The sequence below is a fragment of the Takifugu rubripes genome, chromosome 12 (genome assembly GCF_901000725.2).
Source record: "Takifugu rubripes chromosome 12, fTakRub1.2, whole genome shotgun sequence".
In the NCBI taxonomy this organism is placed as follows: Eukaryota; Metazoa; Chordata; class Actinopteri; order Tetraodontiformes; family Tetraodontidae; genus Takifugu; species Takifugu rubripes.
Window position 1 is genome coordinate 11407950 of NC_042296.1, and position 21455 is coordinate 11429404.

The following is a 21455-nucleotide window of genomic DNA, read 5'->3' on the forward strand; positions in this document are numbered from 1 at the left end:
GGCCGTCCTCTGGAGCGGCGCTTGGCTGACCTTCAAAAAGACAGGACCTTGAAGGCACAATGGGGCCGTTGGAATTGGGGACAATAAAGTGGCTTAATTAGCCGATAACGATGCGATTGTTGAGAGGCTCGTCTGCTCTACGCCCCTCGAACGTTGCGCAATAAGTGGCCCGGACCCTTGATTTGATTAGAACGTGAATGGACCGCCCCCCTGTTGTCGCTCGCCGGCTCCGCTCGCTGCAGAACAACATTTGTGGGCAGAGGCCCTTTTCGGTGGTGGCTCGGGAGCCTCGCCACGTGCACCGCATACCACAGGCAGACGGGGCCGGGCCCCAGTCGGGGGCAAGGGGCGCTGTGGGGACCGGCGGGCTTGACTTGCGTGCTCATAAAAGTTATTAGATCCTCACAACCCACTGAAAATGCCTCTGAGCTGATGCCCTCCTGTTCCAGCCGCAGCTTCCCCACCTCCTCCATCACACACACACAGAAACACACACTCCGTCGTGAGTTTAGGCGCAGATACACAAACACTCATGAAAGCCATTAGGAGCCTGAATGCCCCATTTTCTCCCACTTGTCCCTAATGAGAGCCATAAAGAGCACCAGGCATCAATATTTCAGCTTCCTCATCACGCCGGCTGTAATGTTGTTCTTTCTGATGAGGCTCAGGAGTGTTTTTGTTTTTGCCCGATTGCTCCGCGTCTGTGATTTCTGGGGGGGAGGGGGAACTTTTTTCCTCTATGTTTCCCTTAAATTCTCACGCAGCGTCCACAAAACCGAATGAGGTTTTTGGGCTCCCGGCGAGGCTGGAGCTGCTTCCTGCGGGTTTGAGCAACATCATCTGGAAGCCAGGCAGACATGTTCAAGCTCTGAACTCCGTCTGTCGTTCCTCACAATTTGGGAACGTCACTCGCTGGGACGACACCAGCTTCTGCCACATCCCAGGCATCCCAGCTGGAACTGCACACATTTTTAGAGCTTTTTTTAATGTTAGTTTTGCCTTTCGCTCTTGGCAATTTTTGTTTTCGCTCTGGTTTTTGGACCATTTGATACAAAATTCTGAACACTGGACCAACCTGAAACCGTCAGATGTTTGCTGTTTTTGCAGGTTGGCGCCAGGTGTTGTTGATTCAGTTTTTTTTTTTAGCTTCGGTATGTTTGTAAAGGGCATGTTTGCCACAGCAGCACATTAAAGATGGAGGTTCTGTGTGCGTTTGTCAGGTGGATGAGCTGTACGAAGCCTTCTGCATCCAGAGCCGTCTGAGGGACGGCGCCATCCGGATGAAGCAGGCGTTCTCCTCGTCCCCGTCTAGCAAAGGCACCAAGGAGAGCATCGCAGAGGTCAACCGCCGCTACAAGGAATACACCGAGGTACTTTAGATGAGAATTATCGGTGCACCACCTTCTACACTTTGCAGTTTATGCCGACCATCTTGATTTGTTCTCGTGACTCTGGTCGTGTGCCGAGCGTTTATGCGATGTTCTTTGTATCCGTGTACAGAATATGAGCATGTTTGAGGGTGAGCTGGAAAACCTGCTGGGAGAGTTTCATATCAAGATGAAAGGTGAGATAAGGATGACGTAACACCCAGCAAACGAGTGGGAAGTTTCTTTTTCTGCGTTGAAATCCTGACAACGTACAGACGTCCGTGTGTTTGTTGGATTGTGATGTTTGAAAGTGTTTTTGCTGCCCGGCAGGTTTGGCGGGTTTTGCCAGGTTGTGTCCAGGTGACCAGTATGAGGTAAGAGTTGATTAGTGAAGCCATGAACTTAATAAGTTACTCCTGTGGTTTCCGGCTCACATGGAATGAATCTGCCAATTTCCTCCTTTAGATCTTCATGCGTTACGGCCGTCAGAGGTGGAAGCTGAAGGGGCGGATTGAAGTGAACTCCAGGCAGAGTTGGGATGGAGACGAGATGGTGTTCATGCCCCTCATCTCTGACCTCATCAACATCAAGGTATTGCGGAATTCCAGACAACTGTGAGCTTCTGAAATCTTTCAGAGCAGCAGGAAATGCTTGTTTTCTGGGTTCGTCTCCAGGTGACGGAGCTGAAGGGCCTGGCCTCTCACATGCTCGTGGGCAGTGTGATCTGTGAAACCAAGGAGCTGTTTACCGCCATGCCTCAGGTGGTGGCCGTGGACGTTAACGACCTGGGCACCATCAAGCTCAACCTGGAGGTCACGTTGGCAGTAAGTGGCTCTTCCTGATTCTGACTTTCGTTTGTCGGTATTAGACGAATAGATCCGTGGAAAAGTTCATTTTAGTTCACCAAAGCTTGCAACTTCCTGTATGATTGTTTCAACCATGTGATTAGATTTGGAAACTATGATAATGTGAATTGTTTCATTCCTCGTCACCACACCACCTCCTTTTAATTATTCATTAAGTTTGGTCCATTCTCCTTGTGTTCGTTCCTTAATCAAGCCCCTTCGACGTCGAGGACTTCACCTTGTCATCCGGCAACGTGAGCAAAGCCACGGTGCTGCAGAGACGAGTGTCGGTGTACAGCCAGGGCACGCCGGAGACGCCCACCTTCCAGGACGCCTCCTTCTTTGTGAGTCCGACACACAGTGGAATTCCGGACTTTGTAAACATCACATCGAGGCTTGAAGGGAGTCTGTGCTTTGTTTATAGCAGGTCAAATAGAGGGGAGATAGATGAGGTTCCATCTTGTACAGCTCTGTATTATCTGGACGCTAACCCAGCTGTATGGTTATTTTTAACACGGCGCCCTTTCAGTTGATGTCAGCAGTGCCTTGGCGGAACTCTCCCCACCCCTAAAACTAACCCTCACCCATTTCCCTGCTCCTCTTCTCTGCATTTCAACATTAACGCCCCCCCCCCCTTCACACCCACACACACTCCTGTCCGTCTCCACTTTGTCACCCACCTGCCCTCACTCACATACGCAACACCTTGTTCCATTTTTGTTTTTACCTGCCTGCTTGTGTAAAGAAGTGGCGGCCGTATCCGGTGGAGCGCCAGCGCCTCTCTTTCCTGCACATGCTCCGAGACACCCTGCTAGAGAAGCTCAGGCGCAGTCGTTCCTTTGGCGACCTGGCCTCACTGCGGCCAAGGCCCAAATCCAGTCTGGAGGTCTATGTGAGTGTGATGTGCCCCTCCCCCCCCCTCCAAACCCTCCAAAGCCGACTCTTGTGTGCGATCCCACTTCCGTGCCGTGATAGGAGTAGAGTCTAATGGCGGACACACATTGGTGCTCTGTGAGCTGCAGAATGCCACCACATGTGTTTGCATGGTGCCTCTGCATGACGTGCACAGACTGCTGTGTTTTCTTCTCGCCAGGTTGAACTTGCTGTGGTTCTGACTTGGTCAAACAGACCTAGAGTTTCTTTCCGTTCTCTTTCTCTCTCTTACATGCACCGATTTTACTTTGATGGCCAACGTTTACACGCCTCTCTTCTCTTTCAGGCCACTTTACCGGATGATGTCTTTGAGAACGGCGGCTGTGGGGTCGCTGAGTGCAAGCGCCTCTCTTTCACCTTCTCCGACACCTCTGGTTCCACGCCCAGCCCAAGCCCCGCCCTCAGCTGCCACTCCCAGGGCCAGTCCAACCCAGAGATCACGGTCACTCCCCCGGAAACGGACCCATCGCCGACGCAGATCTTCGCGACGCGAGAGGACTCCATCGCAGAAGAGCATCTGATGGAGGAGGAGGAAGAAGAGGAGGAAGATGCATATGAAGAGGACGGGGAGAGGGGCAGCAGGGCCACCAGTCTCGCCAGTGACGAAGCAGAGGTGGCCGAAGACTCCGAGTGGGAGCGCACGGAGTCCCAGCGGAATTCTGCCTCCAACAGTGACTCGGCCGCCCCTTCTCTCTGCTCTGATGGTCACCTGTCGACGGTGGCTCCAGAAGATGTGTTCTTGGACCATAGTGATGAACTGAAGCCTGTGGAGCTCGACACGGAGGAGGCGGGCAGCCTGACGCGGCAGCTCGTCAAGAGGCTGACCTCGTCAGAAACCACGGTGCCGGCTGGAAGCGTCGCAGAGGGAGGGGGAACCGTGGGCTGGGCGGGAGAGGGGAGCAGGGCTTTCCTGGAGAGTAGTCTGGAGGAGGCCATCCAAAGCCTGCTGATGAAACTGGAGTCGCTCACTCACCGCTGCCGAGAGTTGCAGGACCTGGAGCAGGAAGTGATGCGTCTGGAGGATCTACTCAAGGTGAACGTTTTTGAAAATCATGACCAACATATATCTAACATTCTGTTAGGGTATTTTTAAACGTGGGTGTACCTGAAATGATCATTTTCACTTCACCTTAATTTACATTCTCACCCATAAATACTGACTTCTCCCTACATCCTCCTTTGCTTAGTGTCGACTCCCAGGTCACCGCAGTCGTTCATCCAGCCTCAGTCTGACGGTGGAGAGTGCCCTGGAGAGCTTCGACTTCCTCAACACCTCTGACTTCGACGACGACGACACTGGCGATGATAACGCGTTCCTTAGCATCCCACAGAGGTCTCCTTTATTTGATACAGACGGAGAGAGGATCGGGTGAGTGGGAGACAGATGGAGGCACTTTGTGTGGGCCGACTGACACAGAGTACATTAAGCATTTTTTCATTTGTTTTTGTTGGGTTTTTTTTTTTACTGTCTGCATGGAGAGAAATAGTCTTATGAAAGCATTTAGTGTTTGTTTTTTTTTTAAAAATGGAATGCTACTGTCGCCTTGTGGTGATTGTGTGTAATTACATTTTATAGTGGCCCCCATCCAGAAGCCAGAGGACATCTGAGTGAGGCCCTGACAGAAGACACTGGAGTGGGCAACAGTGTGGCAGGAAGCCCCTTACCTCTAACCACTGGAAACGAGAACTTGGACGTTGCCATTGTCATCCACCTGCAGTACTGCAATCACCTCATCCAGGTGGAGCTCATATTTACTGGCTAGAAATCTGTTAGACGTAAAAAGAAGACATCGATTGAATGTTTAATTTTGCCGGTTTACATCAGCTTTCTGTCCCCTCCTCCTGTCATAATAGCGTTTGACCACTGGGGTGAGCACGTGGCAGCGCCGCAGCCTTCTCCTCAAACTATCAGGACAGACTCAGCTGTTAGAGGAGCTAGCAGAGGTCAGTGTGGACAGGCTGGGAACCATTACCTGCGCCGCTGACGGTAGGTGGAAAGGATTGGTGCGTTCACCAAACCTGCAGGGTTGTATTTACAATGAAGTCCAGCATTTTACTTTAGCCTGACTTGATTTGTGCTCCATAGTAACTAATCTTAACCAGAGCTCTAACAGGGCCTCAGGACTCTGCAGCATCTGACCTTTTGTTTTCTTGTCTGCACAGTTCTCCCGGGCCTCGCCGAGCGCCCGCAGCTGATGACTCTCTGGTCCGAGTGCAGCGGGTCTGCAGGACTTTTCCACACCACACTGGACAGAGTGTTCCAACACATGCATCAGCACTACACTGCAGTGCTGCAGGAGAAGCACCCGCACAGCTCGGACGCAGGTTAGTTTTCTTATCAGACAGAGGTTGCACGTTGGGTCAAGCGCTCATCCATAGTCTTGTTTTCAGTCTGAACTCATGTAATGTGTGAATTTTCTCTCCCTCCACTCTTTCCTCTGAAGTAATTGGGGTCGTAGTTGGTGAAATGGTGGACAGGAGCGACCTCGTGCCTGCTGCCCTCTCCCAGGATGTCCTCACTGTCTTTCAGTTCTACGGTTACATTTTACAGCATGAAGTCCAGGACATGGAGACACACCTGCAGCATCTGGCCAGAGAGGGTATGTCGAGAAAAAATCCACCAGCACGGGGAAAGGGGCTTCATCTTGTTGACACTGTCTGTGTTCGTCTTGTCCTCAGATGTGTTCGCCGAAGCTCTGTGCAAGGCAGAACATTCTGTGGTCCTAACGGAGCTGGAGGAGACGCCTGTATCGTCTCTGTGGCCTAGAAACCGCACACTGAGGGCCCTGGCCTCCCTGCTCACTGCAGAGGACCCGCGGGTCAACAAGGCTGCGGCCGACTACCTCTCCTCCGGAGCATCGCGCAGCCACTTCAGGGCCAGAGTGAGTGTGTGTGTGTGTGTGTGTGTGTGTGTGTCTGAGAAGATTTAGAACATCTGTGACAAATGCAGCAAGCCAGGCATGAATGTTTTTGTGGGTCTGCAGCCGTAGGAGTGTTACACCCAGGCGCTGTCAGAGGCTGGAGGTCAGAACCAGAGGGCAGCCTGTTCAGCTCTCAGCTGTCCTGCAGGTCAGTGGCTCTAAACCTGTCCAATAATAGAACCACGGGCCACACTGACGTTTTTCTCCCTGATTTACTGACGGCTTGAGTTCTTCTTTGTGCAACTGGAGTGTAGGAGGAGCAAATGTCTAGTTTTTGCCATTAAATGTACAGCGCGGATGCATTAAAGTTACACTTCAAGGCTTCATCCAGCTGGTGAAGGCAGTTGTGGTCTTTTGTGTGTAACATTAACCAACTAAACTAGTTCTGCAGGACAGAGCGTGTTGGAAGATTATTCTCTCAAAAACTGCAGCATAAAGCAATTATCCTGTTAAGCTTCAGCTCCACTGAAGCGAGAATATTCTAAAATTGTTTATCTGTATTAAAATATTCTATTTTTTATGTTGAACACGAGGCTCGCTGCACGTCAGGTTTAAATATTGGTGTTTAATTCCTCTGGATCTGTGTGGGACATTTAAAAAAAACAAGTGTTTCCGTCTGTAGGCAGTGGAAAGCATCAAGGCAGTTGTAGCACTTTATGAGTCAGCTGATGAAGAGCTACGCCACGTTGCCATAGAAACGCTGCTCGCATTCGGTGAGTCGCCGCTTGTTTTGAAGGCTCCTTTTGAAATGTGGGTTTCACAACGGGACTAAACGTCCAGGCTCGGTAGTTCGGCACCCGTCGCGATCCAGGCGTCAATTCACCGCTGTCCTTCCTCGCCACAGGTGATGAGGGCCGACTGGCGTGCGAGCAGCTGGACACGCTGCCCGGGAAGACGCTCCGCCTGGGGACGTGGCGGGGAAACGCCGTCACCACTGCCTTCTGAGCCACCGTGCCACTGAAACATCACAAAAAAACATCTCATCTTCTCTGCCCCCCTCCCCCCTCCACACAGGACTGCATATAACGATCACATGATCGGTCCGACAGACCACAAGCGCCCGGCCCGTCGTTCCCCGCTGCCCTTTTCTCTCCCTGATTTCTGAGCCAGGCACATTGAGTTTAACCTCTGAATCTCACAGGGCGCCGAGGAGCCGCTGGAACGAATGTTCAGACCAAAACTCGAACATTGCATCTTCAAGTAACCTCTCACTGAGCACAACACTTAGTGTACATCACCTCCTCACTGATCGCCCTCTTAGTCACACACTAGACAATTACTGATCACTGTTTGACACATTTCTTTTATGTTTCCTGGCGCTTGCTTTCAATTTGCACTGTTGTGAGGCTCGTGATTATGGCCGGTTTTACACAGCTGTGTGGAATATATGTGCTTGTGTTTGAAATGTGTTGGGTTTGTCCTCTGTTATGTTCCATTTTGAGTTTCAGGGATTTGCATATGATTGGAAGATGCATGTTTTATGGCAAAGGGGGACCATTAAGAGGTTGTGAAAGCTCTTTTGTGCATTTAGATTTTTCCTTGCTTCAAGGGATGCACGGAGGACAAACTGAAGGGGGAAACGGGTCAGCGCAGTTGGCCCCAGCGTGCAGAATTTCCTCCTTAATGCAGATGAAGAAGTGCAATTTTTCTGTACAGACGTGACAGCTTTTGCACATAGCAGACAGGTGAAGACTTTTGACGCAGTCAGCTCGGAATATCTGAGCCTGGATTCGCTCCAGCAGGAATACACGGTCCTTGGAAGGCTTTCACTCTTCCCAGGTACAGAGCAAGTTGAGGGCAATAAATATGGTTTATTTATGATAAATGTACAGTGGTTGCAGCCCAACTGCACAGCGCGCGACTCAGGAGAGGAGCGTCTCTTAGGTGGGAATCATGAACGCGAGGACAGAAGGACACAGCTAATCCCAACGTCTAACTGTACTACTGAATCGTGTGCTTGTGCAAAGCAGCAGATCACACTTTTGTTGATGGTTTTTTAATTTATTTTATACTATATTTACTCATTTACAATTATACCGTAATAATGCAGATGGCATCATGTAAATGCAACGATATTTAAGTTTTATGTTGGCGCAGATCTGATATTTTTCATTGTTTAACCACTTTATCATTCAAATTATCTTAGACTTCATTTTAATTGGAGTTTCTTTTGAGTTATATCACAATAAATTATTTTATAGAGGTTAAGATTTGCTAATAGACTAACTTCAGTATAGATTTTCTTTCCCTAAAATGCCCCAAAAGTAATGGGGCATGTAGATTTACCCTAACCAAAGGAATGGATTCATTTTAAATCTTTTATTATTCAGGTGAATGTATTTTCACATGTACATTTATATTTGGGCCAGCATACTTAAACGTAATAAGCACAAGTGAGACAAACCTATGATGACTCTTATTTGGTTCTAACTGCACAGTCCAGAAGCCATATTGATAAGCAAGTAATATTTTCTGAATTCTTATTTTTTATGTATTAATGGTAAAAGTGAAATTGTTACTAAAAGCTGTAGACATTTACATTTTCCATCTTCTGTACGTTGTTTTGCAAGACCTTCTTTCATTCCTTTCACTGTGACAATGCTGTATTTTGGCAAAAGTATCATTTTTCACAGTCGTTGAGTCAGTTTGGTTTGCAAACACGCGCCTCTGACATTTACTGGACTTCTCTCCATCTGTGCTAAACAGCTTTTGTACTGATCCATTTGGTTGCTTACTGTTCATCCTTTCAGTCAGTATTTTTTGCCCATAAGTCGCAATAAAATTTATTTTTGCATTATTGAGTCTATTCAGTCGGCTGTTTTCCCCTGGAGGCGTCCCACATATTTGGCTTGGATGAATCACGGTCAGCTTACGGATTTTGAAAGCGAGTTAACTTCGGTATAGATGACGTAATTCCTACAGAGTCGACCTTAAAGTGGACGAAGAAGGCTGCCTTCAGGAGAGGGGGGGGGGGAAGAGCTTAAATGGGCGCTACAGGAGGAAGCGCTACTGTTCCGTGATGGGAGGAGACCTGCAAGAGACCACTGAGTTAAACCTGTTCTTCCACAGGTTGGATGCTGTGGATCCCTCCCACCCTCCACCCAGACCCTCTAGCGACGCGTCCCCCGTTGCCGGCTCATCTCCAACACCTCTCCTCAACCCCCCCCCCCAGCTCAGCTACATCACAAATGATGCTGTCAGAGCAGACAGTGCATGAATGTCTGCAGGTCCAAAAAGCCTGAGCACCAAACTGCTTAAAGGATGTGCTGCTCAGCTGTGGAACATCTTCCAGCACATTTTCCAGCAAGATGGTCGTTCCTGCTCTGTGGAAGACAACATGCCTGGTTCCTGTGCCAAAAAAACAAGCATCCAAGGACTCAGTGACCACAGACGTGGCTTTACCATCACCTGCCAAGAAGGCACTGGAGATGCTGGTTCTGAAGTACCTTTGATCACTGGTGGGACCATCCCTGGACCTTTTATAGTTTGCTTACCCGTCCTGTATTGGAGTGGAGGATGCAATCATCTACCCGCTGCACAGAGACTCCTACAGACACCTGACAAGGCTGGCAGCACCGTGAGAGTCCCGTCCTTTGACTTCTCCAGTGCAGTCACTAACATCGGACCTGCTCCTGGACATGTGGGTGAGGACCACCCTGGTCCCTAGGTTACAGGTCAGGCGCAGTACGAGAAGCTTCAGAAATCAACCAATAACATGCTGAGCAGCGCAGGGACCCTTCAGGGAACGGCCCTGTCTCTCTTCCTACGTTGGACTTCAGATACAGCTCAGGGTCCGACCACCTGCAGACCTTTTGGGACGACACGGCCATCATGGGCTGTATCGGAGGACGTGAAGCTGAGTACAGAAAGTTCCGTAGAGTCGGAATCACTAATGAAGGAGCTGGTGGTGGATTTAAGAAAGCAGCCTCAGAAGGGTGGTGGCGACAGCTACAAACACCTGGAGCTTCATGAAGGCAGTGGACTAGAGTGGACATTGAACACATTGTCTGCAGATGTTTTATACCTCAGTGATCTCAAGTGTTGTCTATGCAGTGGTGTGCTGGGGCAGCAGTTAGTCAGCTGCTGTCAGACTTCATAAGCCCACGAGGAGAGCTGGTTCTGTCCTGGGAGTGGAACTTGAGGCTTCAACAGAAGAAGCTGAGCAGAGTTGGTTAAACAGTTGAACGTGGCTGGTTGTTGGTGCCAGACAGGCTGTTCTACTGGGATTTTAACCCACAGCCATCTCTAGGGTTTACAGAGAACAGTCCAACTAAAATTATCCAGTGAGCAACAGTTTTGTAGAAAGACCCACACAAGATTAGAAAAAATGTTGCTTGCTACAAATCTGGATTTTAGCTAATGTATACATGTTATTGAAACTATGGTAGTTGTACTCAAGTCCAAGCAAGATTAAATTTCCATTATTCCTTGAAGGGCAGAGTCACTGAGAAAAATATTCAGAAAGTCTTTTAAAATGTTTATTTTTAAACTTGAACCAGTGTTTGAACAGAAGTTCCATGTGTTTAAATAAGGAACAAAGATTCATTCAATAGTACCAAAGGTGAAGGAGCAGCAATCTAACGGAAGACATTTAATTAAAAACTCACCATCTACAAACATGCTTTCACCAAGGCAAAGTACAACATTAAATTTAAAACTATACAAGCGGAGTTTTGAAGGTTGGCAATAAGCGAACCCAAATACTTGAGAACCCAGTCTGTGCACTGTTAATACGGTCTAAGACACGGCACTGGTCTTAGGTAGCATGCAACAGTAAAGTCAGCCAATGCCTGCCGTGCATGTCCATCACAAGAGTTGTGTCATTCTTCCTCCGAGGGTCCAGCTTGTCCAGGGGCTGAAGGCTCTTCCTCTTCCTCCTCCTCCTCCTCCGAGTCACTTTGATCAGATGCCTCGCCGGTCTGCTCGGTGTCCTCTGTCTCAAGTGCCATGTCCCTCAGCTCTTCCAAATTGTCTGGACCCATCCCAGTCAGCCTCTGAACAGAAGTGGTGTGTACATTATTGAAGAAGGCAAGATTTGGGACACAGCATTTAAATACGTGTACCTTGAGATGACCTACCTCGATCATATTTGCCATATACTGAACATGTTTTGCCAGCTCATGCAGCTCTTCGTTTTCACTCTTGAGCGCTGTGATCTGTTCATTCTTGGCTTCAATATCTTTGTGTAGCTGCGTTTGAAAAATAGAAAATGACAGTTAAGGGAAGCAGAATGTGTACTGCCAACTTAAAGCCACCTGAATGTTACCCAAGATTCAGAGTCTCTCATGTATTCAGGGTTTAAGTTTAAATGTGCATTAATCTGCTAGACTCGGGCCAACTGAGGTCAATTCACTGAGCAACAGTGAAAGCTTAACATGAGCCACCTTTTAGTAGTGAACTTACCTTCTCATTTTCCTGCAGGACATCGTACAAGGCCTTCCGTCGCTCCTCAGCCAACTCTTTCCAGTAGTTGTCAGAAGGTGCTTCTACAAAAATTTAGCTTTCAGCTGAAAGTCCAATTTTGGAGGGTAAATTACACCACAACTTTCAAATGAATTCTTACCTCTGACCATTAGATCATAGGCTTCAACAGACATTCCACCCACTAAACACTGACTTTCCTCTGTTTGAGTGGATTTGACTTCTACCTTCACCCTTTTAGGCCCTCGAGTTGGTGTTGCACTCCACTGTTTCCTTTTTGGAATGGCCTGACTCGCCAAAAGAAATTTGTATTTTAATGCACAACTACATGGATGCAAAATACTGGAATCAAATTTTTGCCTGATCAATGCAAATGCACACCTGAGTAGACCTTCCAGGGTCTTTGTTGGCAGCTGAATCTTTAAGGAGCTGCAGAGCTTGCCTGCTGGGTCCCATTGCTTTTTGTGAAGGTCCAAAAAAGCTCTAGGTAGAAAACAGACCACAAAATTGTTGATTAATTGTTAACATTAAAAATATATCCACATCTAAAAGACTTTCCCAGCAAAGTACTGAAACCGAGTCACATGGGAAACAAACCTGACCCCTGTTCTCATTTTCAAAGCCGCTATTCACCAGGGCTTAGCATCATTTTGCATGCTGTACTTTAGTTACAGTCACCATAGAAGGAGGCATAAATGAAGTGGCTCAAAACAACATTGCTGCCCAGTGTAACCAGTAACACAGGTGTGGGAAAGCATAGACCATTCTCTCACCGTGGGAACATTTTTCCTTTCCTCTCCATTCAAACAGGTCAACTTGCTAATAATTAGCCAGAATCTAAAGAGGTTTTTAAAGCATCAGTGTTGCTCCTGCATTACTGATCGGATTATACAACTGTGACCCAAAATATGAGACCACTGCAAAAACCTACATCTAAAAGTGTCTGACTTGAGACGTTAAGTAGGTAGAAATTTTAGCATCAGTAGATGGAATTTATATATAGTTGAATTTAAACTGTAGTCTTCTGATAACCATAACTACCAAGATGGAAGAAACCAAACCCACACAGAACATATAACTCACCATTATATTCTCATTAGAAGCCTGGAGGCCGGATTTTGGCTTTCCACTGCTACTCATCTTCTTTAGATGTATCAAGCTCCACTAGAAGATAAAATGGAAAGAATTTTATTTTAGAAAGAACTGGGTTAGAAGCGCACAACGCTGGGCGTGAAACGCGTGTTAGCTCGGTAGCAAACAACCCACGGCGTCGGTTTTTGCCAGAGTTCAATAAATCGAATTAACCGCGGCTACCTCAACACTAACGGCGACTGTCGGGTGTGAAAATTACAACGTAAAGGAGCTACAAATCTAAAAAAAATACACCAATTCAGACGACAAAAGCTCCGAAAACCACTCACATTCAGTAAGACGTAAATTCGCTGCGAGGTTTTTCTACTTCCGTTCCATCCTCCGGATCTCGCGCCAGGAACTTAAATACGCCCCGATGATCACATGACGTTCACGCGAGTCTCTGCGCCGATCACGTGTCCGGACACGTCACGCTCTTGCGATTGACTGCGCACAGCCATTTTGATGAGGCCGTGGACGACGAGGTTGTCTGTGTGCCGTTACCACCAGAAAATAATACACCATAAAAACAAACGGAAAAACGTCGGACGACGCGCGGTTAAACATGGGCCCGCCGGCAGACAGAACATGCTACATGTCGACTGAAAGAACGGAGGATTTTGGCTGGATTGTCGATTTATCTTGACATGGCATGCAGTAGGGCGAGTCGGAGGTTGTGACGACTGAAGAAAAGAAGAAAGAAAAGTAGCGAACACCTCGGAACTTCAAACGCGGAGATTTGGTGTAGCCAACGTTTGCTCCACCGTTTCGGCGTTTATCGACGGTTGGCCATTCTCTGTCTCTTGTTTTATGCCGATGTAGTTGTTGACTAGACGTGACGAAGGCAAATTACAACGAGCTAAAATGCTGAGCACAAGCAAAATGAGCCAACCAGCCCCTTAGGTCTGTTGACTTTCACAACACTGGCATTCGCATCGAATCAGACAAGAAAATGTAAAGGCGAGGAAAGATGACTGCGCTAGCTAGCCAACCACGCGTAGGCCTCGATTAAGCCAGTGATTCTTACGATGTAGCTATATTGTTGGATCACTACTAGTTAGTGTTGGAAGAGAATCCCTAGGTTAGCTTGCTAGCTCACTTTAGCTAGTGTGCTAAAAATACGCCCACATCATGAATATCCGCCGTGGCAGCGCCGTGGGCTAAAAGAGTGGCAGCAACAGTCATGGAAATGTCAAAGTAATTCCTGCATTAGTCTTCGATGATCCCCAGTGCCGATATCTCCAGGCATCCACATTTAATTGCTATGTTCGTTTGTCTCCCAACCGTGTCTGTGTCACGCAAATAAGGCAGATTTTACAGAGAAATACAAAATGATCTCGAAATCATCTAAACGATAGACTCTCTTTCTGTGTCGTTAGCGAGTGTATGTTCTAGAAATTCAGTAACGCAGAATAAAAGTTAAATTTGACTTGCTGATAAAATATAAATCTCTAATTTGGACATGTCGATCAAATAGGCTTATTTGGCTCAAAGTTAGTCTTAAAACATGTATTTCTGAACCATTACTTGTCGTCTTAGGGTTTTCGATCATTCCCCTCCACAGCACTGTCCGTTTACAAAATTCGAAAATGGCGTAATGTTGCTTGAGTTCTTTTCCTTTTATTACCTTTCTGTTAGTGGATAATCGGTAATAAACAGATCTGACGCCGAGTTAGTTGTTTCTACATTTGGTTAAATACGCGAGTAGTCAGTGGAGCCAAAACATCCTGCACAAGTGGGAAACAGTATCCAAATCAAACCATGGGGGACCCAACTTCACGAAGAAATCAGACTAGAAATCGACTTCGAGCTCAACTTCGGAAGAAAAGGGAATCTTTGGCTGATCAGTTTGACTTCAAGATTTATATAGCCTTTGTTTTCAAGGAAAAGGTTAGTCACTAAATGCTTTCTTTCCCTCATTTTAGCATTTTAAGTTGCATTTTAGCCTCAGATTTTTTTGATTCTGTGGTGAAAGTACTTTTTACCCCCCCCTCCTGTTTTCAGAAAAAGAAGTCTGCACTTTTTGAAGTTGCTGAAGTGCTGCCAGTGATGACCAACAATTATGAAGAAAACATCTTACGAGGTGTGCGGGATTCCAGCTACTCTCTTGAGAGTTCTATAGAGCTCCTGCAAAAGGATGTTGTGCAACTACACGCCCCACGGTACCAGTCGATGCGAAGGGTGAGTCCACAGTTACTGACAGAACACTTAATTTGTCAGCGTGATGGGAGCAACGTGATGATGCTCCATATAAAATATGTTCACTGGTGTCTATTGATTGATGATTGACAGAAGCATATTTAGTTTATTGTACATCTAAAGACTTTGCTTAATTCGAGTCAACATACATTGTAAAAACATTGCATCTGTTTTTGTAGAAATTCTCACATCATTAATTTTGAGTTTAGGGCCTGTGAAATATATTTCTCTTTCTTCTGATTCCTGTAGGATGTCATAGGTTGCACACAGGAGATGGACTTCATCCTTTGGCCTCGCAATGATATTGAGAAGATTGTGTGTCTGCTGTTCTCCAGATGGAAAGGGGCCGATGATGAACCCTACAGGCCTGTTCAGGTCAGGCCCGTCTCCTCGCTTAGTTGTCGCAAACGTTCCCTTCTCAGAGTAAAACAGAAATTTTCTTGACTTGCAGGCCAAGTTTGAATTTCACCATGGCGACTACGAGAAGCAGTGCTTGCACGCTCTGAGTCGGAAGGACAAGGCTGGAACGGTGATGAACAACCCAAGTCAGTCCGTGTTTCTCTTCATGGACAGACAGCACTTACAGGTGAGCGAGTCCCCTGAGGTCGCATCCCTTGCTTCATAGCTCCGTATCCCTGATGGTGCCCTAATGTTGTTTCTCGCAGACTCCGAAAACCAAGGCTACAGTTTTCAAGTTGTGCAGCCTTTGCCTTTACCTGCCCCAGGATCAGCTGACCTGCTGGGGCGTGGGAGGCATAGAGGATCACCTCCGTCCATACATGCCTGATTAAGGCTTCCTGCTCAACTCAGCCACGTGGGGAAAAGCCTTTCCTCTCCCTCCTGCTGAAACCTTCAGAAGCAAAGTGATGTCTTCACCTCCACCCATTTCGTTGCATAAAGATTTGAACTTGTGCTTGGATATCACCTGTTTTTGTTCTCCCCTTCCTGCCCTCAGGCTGATTCAGTTCCATCCTTGTGTTCTTTTTTTCCCCCTCCTCCTCCTCCTCCAGCTCCCAGTGTTCCTCCTCTCTGCCATTTTTGGATTGGTTCCCTTGTCTCTTATTTTTCCACTCCCTTTCATTCCCTCTTAGTCACTCATCCAGTTTTGTTTCTTTGAACCTGCACGAACATTGATATATATATATTTTTTTTGCGTGGTTGGTTGTCTTGGAGCCGCTCTGTCAACAACACCTGTCATTCAAGGAACTCTTTATGTTGCATCAAACCAGAAACAAACATCACACAGGTCTTCACGGTGGTTCTCAGATGGACATGTATATCCTCGTTTCCATAAAGAAAGGATTGTTGAAGATTGTAAAGTCAGTGGGTTTCTAGAGCAACTTAACACAATCTTTTGACCAAGGGACAGGTGAATAGATGTTGAAGTACCTGTACGAGCAAGGAAAACAAGATGAACAATATCTGTCGATTCATATGGTGTAGGTATTACTACTTTAACTGCCTTAGTTTCTTTGCTGGACTTTTGAAAATGTTTTGGTGTAATTTGCTTTCCTCTGAAACATGCTAGGCAGGCCTTTGGTGAAATCTTGAACCAACTTAAAATTTTTGTACACAAAGTTGATGCTCATTGGTTTTATGTTAAAGGTTATTGTCACCATTAAAGCCATGCACCGTTTATTCAAGCTACAGAAATCTTATGTTTTATTTGGGTTGTGGATAGCTGAGAAACCAAAATGGTGTTCTATGTAATGATTAACACTTCTAACATGCTAAATGTTTCATTTGACCTACTGAAATTGAATAGGTTGTTGCCATGCCCATTGAATCAAAGTTGGATTTCGCAGGCTTTTTTTTGTCAATTATAACCTCGCTCCTTGTTGATTAATTGTGTTCAGTTGAAAAGGTACAAGGCGTGTCTTTTTTTTTCCCTGTCGATTCTTTAATCAGTATCTCAATACAACGCAAATTCTGGAAGCATAACTATGGTCTGTTCTTTTATTTCACATGCATGACATTGTGTTGTTAATGCAGTTTTAAACATCGTTCACAACTGTGGAGGACAGGTACTGGATGTTAACAGCCAGCGAATGGAACAATGTTGTGCAACACTACTCTTGTTTACTTGATGTGATACACCATTAGGCACAACGGGAGGGTGTTCAACTGCTTCCCAGGTGTTTGGTATGTCTTCCCTGGGCTATGAGCTTCCCTGTGACTTTGCTGGTGAGGTCCACTGTGGCGAACGCCAGCGTCCGTCCCTGCTTTAATACTTGGGCGGTGATGAGTACGTCTTCTCCAATTTTTGCGGCATTCATGTAACTGCAAGATATATGAAGGCCTCCTTAAATCACCTGGTTACTGTAAATTACAGCATCAATTCAGGTTCAGTTATTCGTACAACAAAAACACGGTGTCTATCTTTGAAGCCATACTAATATTACACACTAAAGCAAGTAATTCAACAGCCACATTAGTTCAGCATGTGTCTGGAGGGTTTGACCTGCAGTATTTGACATAAAAACACGGAGTTGTGAATGCAGCGTCTTCATTAAGCCCCATTCATGACCACCCGAGGCTGTGACGGACTTACGTTATGTTCATATCCACACTGACCCCGGGTGCTCCCCTCTCACTATTCATGATCGCCAGGGTCGAGATGACGTCCACCAGGGTGGCGGTTAACCCGCCGTGCAGCGTCCCCCCCTTGTTGGTGTGCTCCTCTTCGACACGCATCCCACACACCACTTTACCTGCGCTGGTCGACAGGACGTCCACCTGTAAAAGCACATCGCTCTTTAATGCACGGCGACTGTTTAGCAAGTAAAACAACCTGCTTAATGTAATGAAGCGCATGCCCTTACCTTAGTTAAAGTTCTTTCGAAGCCAGAGCCTTCTACCATCACTCTCATGATTTGTTTTATTGTGTTTAAAGAGATCGAGGACATTTTCCCAGCATATAGTTTCTACAATGTCAAACTTGACTTGACGTTCTACCGGAAACTGTTGCGATAGAAATGATGTTCGAAGCTATCTGAATAGTTCCGACTTTCGGTTGGAAAATGAATAACGTGGTCAGACGTTGAACCCGACTACGCGAATCTTCGAAAACTATAGAAACGTTATAATGCTAATATACAACGTAAAGAACGAGACAGGTTTGTCCAATTGTAGTCTCACCAAAGTCTGTTTCATGTTTCCGGAACGTTTTCCTTTATCAGGTTTAGCCATGCGGTTATTAAGAGTGCACCTCAGATCATTTGTTGACATAAAAGATTTTAAAGAATATTTGCGTGTGTTTACGCGCTAGTCTTGTCGTTAAAGTTGCGGTTTCCTAAAGATGGCTTCTACATCTAACTCAGAAACAGCGTCCACTGCTATAGAAGAAAATAGAATTCGACTCTGCGAAGAGTTTGCTAAAATAGCGGAAACCGATGTTGCGGTAGCTCAGTGCTACCTGGCTATGAATGAATGGGAGATGGAGGTAATGTAGTTTTACATACAAAGTATTGGTAGATTTTTAAAAAAAAGTCTACTTTAGAAATCGGGAATAAGTATGGGATTTCTGTAAAGTTCATCAATATGTCATACAACACACAGATGTTTAATTCTTGCTTTGGGAAGACTTAACACGTCTCTGTTCACAGAGAGCTCTAAATTCATTCTTTGAAGCTGAAATGGAGAAAGTATTTGAAGTAGAAAATCCAGCAGAGAATGAGGCTTGTCACAAAACAAAACGACAGAGGTCAGAGGGAAATCCTACAACAGACTGGTATGTTTTTGTTTCTTATCCACACATTATGAGGTATTGGATTAATTTAAAATCTCTATTTGCACACACTAACGTTGAATTGCCATGAATAAGTAGTCCTAAAAAATCTCCAGTATAGATTTGACGGAAAACAGTCCCACATCTTCAGACAAACCATCAGAAGATGATGACAAAAAGCTTTCATTGATCACTTGGAATGTGGATGGACTTGATACAGACAATCTTGCTGACCGGGCCAGAGGCTTGTGCTCTTTTATAGTTCTGTAAGTGTGTTAATAGTCTTTCACTCCTTGATCAAATCACTTGGTAATAAATTTGTGCCACATCAAGTGTGCCGTTTCAGAATGGTCTGAGATCAGCTATCGATTATGAATGCAAATGTATGATATATTTGTCACATTTTACTGAGCATCAGATATCTGTGAATTGAGTCTTCCTTTCATGTGCTGTAGATACACTCCAGATGTGGTGTTTTTACAGGAGCTTATTCCTGCTTATGTCCAGTACTTAAAGAAACGGGCTGTCAGCTACCTAATCATTGAAGGTGTGTCTTTTACCTTTTTTGACTTAAACATGGTAAAATGTATTATGCCTCTGAGTGTGTCTGTAATTTATGTTCTTCAGGTTCAGATGCTCTTCATGCTTAGTTGTTATTTGTAACCGAGTTTGTGAGAGATTCTAATGTATCTCTTGTGTGTGTGTGTGCGTATGTATCTGTGTTTGGCATGTTTCACAGACTAAATATAACATCTCCCCTTTTTCATCTGTGCTGCCCAGGTGGTGATGAAGGATACTTCACAGGGATGATGCTGAAGAAAACACGAGTCAAACTTTTAGAGAGTGAGATAGTGACGTACCCCACCACTCAAATGATGAGGAACCTGCTTGTAGCTCAGGTTTGCACTGTTAGAACACACTCACTCTCTTGATCGGAGTTGATTGTTGGCACTAATCAAGTGTGACCGTAATGTTGCAGTTGTGCGTAAAACATCAACGTGTCTCTTGGCAAATGTCATCTGTCTTCCTCAACTTGTGAGCCAGGTGGACTTCAGAGGCCAGAAGCTGTGTCTGATGACATCCCACCTGGAGAGTTGTAAAGGTCATGCCGAGGAGAGGATGAAGCAGCTGCGTGTTGTAATGCAGCGCATGAGAGACGCAGCAGAAGATGTCACCGTCCTGTTTGGAGGTGATACAAACCTAAGGGACCCTGAGGTGAGACCTTTATTATTGTCCTTTAATATTGAGTTGAAACCATGTTTTTACCTTTGAAATATAGTAGTCCTTCTACGTACTGCTGATTTCAATGTGGGCTCCACAACAGGTGACCAAGGTGGGTCTTCCCCCAAACGTCTGTGACGTGTGGGAGCAACTCGGCAAACAGGAGCACTGTCGCTACACGTGGGACACAAAAGCCAACAGCAACAAAACCGTTCCTTATGTCAGTCGTTGTCGCTTTGACCGGGTCTACTTCCGCCCAGCCACCACGGATGGTGTTCCCCGTCTGGCCCCAGATCACATGGCTCTGGTCGGACTGGAAAAGCTGGACTGTGGACGCTACACGAGTGATCACTGGGGAATCTACTGTAGCTTTTCTGTTGGGTAGAAAGTTAACTGCAGTTGATAACAGTTTATCTGGCCTTATCTGAGGTTGCTGTGTTTTTATTTTTGACTAGGACAGTTGTTTATTTCTTTGTCCTCCTCTAAATTTAAACAGCTAAATAAACTACCAATAAATATTACACAGCTTTGTGGTTAAATTTAATGTGCGTGTTTGAGAGGGTTAGCCCTGATCAGTCAGTGCTTCATAAACACGTAATCGTTTTTTTGTTCTCTCTTTTGTTCAGGAGTTCAGATATTTTTTTTGTCAAAAACTAAAATGTGGTCATTTGCTAATCCAGTAACAGTGGTGGGGAAAGCACAGCTCACTGGCCATGACTTACTGAAAAGGAATTTGGTTGTGTGAGTACACAGTGCTGATCACTAATGTTCAGATTTAATCCTGGTTTTTCTGTCAGTAGTCCCTGGATTGTTATACAGCAGCAAAATTGGTTCTGTGAGCAATGTTTCTGATTTACCTCTGACATGTGATATGACAATAAAGTTGAATCAAATATCATCTAACCTAAACTGACCTGACCTTTGTCAACGTTATCAATCAATGACGTAATGTCGAGCAGTGGCCACTAGAGGTCGACATGAGTCTGTTCATTGTAACTTCATTGAGAGGTTTTTAATGACATGATTACAGCCGATTAGTGGCTACTTACAGAAAAATAAACTTTACTCTCTGCATATTTTTTTTTTACCAACAGATTCATTAAAAGTGAATCCAAGAGTTTAGTTTGCATTTATGTTGGTTGTTTAGAAATCAGTTTGACAGAGTAAAGCACATTTACCAGTCTGATCCGGATGTAACCTCCTTCTAAACCACCTCCCTCTGTTTAATGCATACGTCTAATTTAAGGTGTGTTCTCATGTTTGCTCAACATGCACAGGGCTCCTTTTGTTGCAGCAGCCACCCAGAGGAAAAAAAACAAAAAGAGCTGACCTTAGGAAAGGACACACATGTGACTCTTCCCTGGAAGCAGGCATCATCAGAACAGGCCTCCCTCCCTCATTTGTCCCCCACCGACTGGTTTCTGATTAAGGACACGTCAGCCGAGTCTGCCCAGCACTGACGGATCCATGCAAGCCAAAAATATCAGCCAAGCTTTTATTATTCTATGTTTTTTATTCCTTTTATTTTTGAAGAACCCTTTTTTAAATTTCAGCTCAACAAACATTTGATCATTTGGCTGAGTTGTATTTTAATGTGTTATCTTTTAAAAGGTTTTCTCACCAATAAGCAAAGGAGTTGGTAGTTCAGTCTGTTGGGAACTGGGCTGAGAAGCAGAGGGTTCTTGGTTCA

The 21455-nt window shown here is 45.7% G+C and overlaps 5 protein-coding genes and 1 long non-coding RNA gene across 8 annotated transcripts in view; 4 read left to right on the plus strand and 2 right to left on the minus strand.

Annotated features, from left to right (window-relative positions):
• The window catches only part of ripor2 (RHO family interacting cell polarization regulator 2), a 31451-nt gene extending 25339 nt beyond the window's left edge, over positions 1 to 6112 (plus strand). The window contains 14 exon segments of the mRNA XM_029845281.1: positions 1221 to 1370; positions 1501 to 1564; positions 1698 to 1741; positions 1833 to 1958; positions 2042 to 2184; positions 2427 to 2556; positions 2958 to 3104; positions 3432 to 4178; positions 4333 to 4514; positions 4722 to 4884; positions 5000 to 5132; positions 5309 to 5470; positions 5590 to 5745; positions 5825 to 6112. Coding sequence (XP_029701141.1) covers positions 1221 to 1370; positions 1501 to 1564; positions 1698 to 1741; positions 1833 to 1958; positions 2042 to 2184; positions 2427 to 2556; positions 2958 to 3104; positions 3432 to 4178; positions 4333 to 4514; positions 4722 to 4884; positions 5000 to 5132; positions 5309 to 5470; positions 5590 to 5745; positions 5825 to 6075 — 2598 coding nt within the window. The 3' untranslated portion in view covers positions 6076 to 6112.
• A 522-nt stretch (positions 6113 to 6634) lies between these two features.
• Positions 6635 to 8863, plus strand: LOC115251768 (uncharacterized). The gene is made up of 2 exons (XR_003890287.1): positions 6635 to 6779; positions 6911 to 8863. It is a non-coding gene; the product is annotated as an uncharacterized lncRNA (long non-coding RNA).
• Positions 8864 to 10547: 1684 nt separating this feature from the next.
• Positions 10548 to 13036, minus strand: gmnn (geminin DNA replication inhibitor). Its single transcript, XM_029845273.1, has 7 exons — positions 12909 to 13036; positions 12571 to 12651; positions 11869 to 11970; positions 11630 to 11774; positions 11470 to 11552; positions 11145 to 11255; positions 10548 to 11060 (listed from the first exon to the last, which is right to left on the minus strand). The coding sequence occupies exons 2-7, from the start codon at positions 12625 to 12627 to the stop codon at positions 10887 to 10889; spliced, it is 672 nt and encodes a 223-aa protein (XP_029701133.1). The 5' UTR covers positions 12628 to 12651; positions 12909 to 13036; the 3' UTR covers positions 10548 to 10886.
• Positions 13037 to 13080: 44 nt separating this feature from the next.
• On the plus strand, positions 13081 to 16666 carry c12h6orf62 (chromosome 12 C6orf62 homolog). Its single transcript, XM_003969305.3, has 5 exons — positions 13081 to 14508; positions 14623 to 14799; positions 15067 to 15192; positions 15269 to 15403; positions 15483 to 16666. Exons 1-5 carry the CDS (start codon positions 14380 to 14382, stop codon positions 15606 to 15608), a joined length of 693 nt encoding a protein of 230 aa, XP_003969354.1. The 5' UTR covers positions 13081 to 14379; the 3' UTR covers positions 15609 to 16666.
• Positions 16667 to 16759: 93 nt separating this feature from the next.
• Positions 16760 to 17813, minus strand: acot13 (acyl-CoA thioesterase 13). The gene is made up of 3 exons (XM_003969304.3): positions 17640 to 17813; positions 17369 to 17553; positions 16760 to 17097 (listed from the first exon to the last, which is right to left on the minus strand). Exons 1-3 carry the CDS (start codon positions 17721 to 17723, stop codon positions 16938 to 16940), a joined length of 429 nt encoding a protein of 142 aa, XP_003969353.1. The 5' UTR covers positions 17724 to 17813; the 3' UTR covers positions 16760 to 16937.
• LOC115246486 (tyrosyl-DNA phosphodiesterase 2-like) lies at positions 17802 to 20678 on the plus strand. Of its 3 annotated transcripts, XR_003890277.1 has the most exons (8): positions 17987 to 18259; positions 18423 to 18547; positions 18661 to 18810; positions 19000 to 19091; positions 19325 to 19443; positions 19589 to 19759; positions 19869 to 20532; positions 20566 to 20678. XR_003890277.1 is itself a non-coding variant. In XM_029845241.1 (7 exons), exons 2-7 carry the CDS (start codon positions 18453 to 18455, stop codon positions 20148 to 20150), a joined length of 909 nt encoding a protein of 302 aa, XP_029701101.1. In that variant the 5' UTR covers positions 17802 to 17933; positions 18423 to 18452; the 3' UTR covers positions 20151 to 20678. The 3 variants fall into 3 exon arrangements, 2 of the variants coding, with proteins under 2 accessions (XP_029701101.1, XP_029701100.1); XM_029845241.1 differs by lacking the exon at positions 17987 to 18259 and adding an exon at positions 17802 to 17933 and having other exon boundaries at positions 19869 to 20678; XM_029845240.1 differs by having other exon boundaries at positions 19869 to 20678.
• Positions 20679 to 21455: the final 777 nt, after the last annotated feature.

Excerpts from the sequence above, each read along its gene's own strand:
- LOC115246486 (XM_029845240.1), top strand. The coding sequence starts at position 18,116 with ATGGCTTCTACATCTAACTCAGAAACAGCGTCCACTGCTATAGAAGAA. Across the intron at positions 18,260-18,422 it reads TGAATGAATGGGAGATGGAG|AGAGCTCTAAATTCATTCTT; the intron begins GTAATGTAGTTT and ends CTCTGTTCACAG. Across the intron at positions 18,811-18,999 it reads TTGTGCTCTTTTATAGTTCT|ATACACTCCAGATGTGGTGT; the intron begins GTAAGTGTGTTA and ends CATGTGCTGTAG.
- c12h6orf62 (XM_003969305.3), top strand. The coding sequence starts at position 14,380 with ATGGGGGACCCAACTTCACGAAGAAATCAGACTAGAAATCGACTTCGA. Across the intron at positions 14,509-14,622 it reads CCTTTGTTTTCAAGGAAAAG|AAAAAGAAGTCTGCACTTTT; the intron begins GTTAGTCACTAA and ends TCCTGTTTTCAG. Across the intron at positions 15,404-15,482 it reads TGGACAGACAGCACTTACAG|ACTCCGAAAACCAAGGCTAC; the intron begins GTGAGCGAGTCC and ends TGTTTCTCGCAG.
- gmnn (XM_029845273.1), bottom strand. The coding sequence starts at position 12,627 with ATGAGTAGCAGTGGAAAGCCAAAATCCGGCCTCCAGGCTTCTAATGAG. Across the intron at positions 11,971-12,570 it reads CTTCTAATGAGAATATAATG|AGCTTTTTTGGACCTTCACA; the intron begins GTGAGTTATATG and ends TTTTCTACCTAG. Across the intron at positions 11,553-11,629 it reads CTATGATCTAATGGTCAGAG|AAGCACCTTCTGACAACTAC; the intron begins GTAAGAATTCAT and ends AAATTTTTGTAG.
- acot13 (XM_003969304.3), bottom strand. The coding sequence starts at position 17,723 with ATGTCCTCGATCTCTTTAAACACAATAAAACAAATCATGAGAGTGATG. Across the intron at positions 17,554-17,639 it reads TCGAAAGAACTTTAACTAAG|GTGGACGTCCTGTCGACCAG; the intron begins GTAAGGGCATGC and ends GTGCTTTTACAG. Across the intron at positions 17,098-17,368 it reads AGTGTGGATATGAACATAAC|TTACATGAATGCCGCAAAAA; the intron begins GTAAGTCCGTCA and ends TATATCTTGCAG.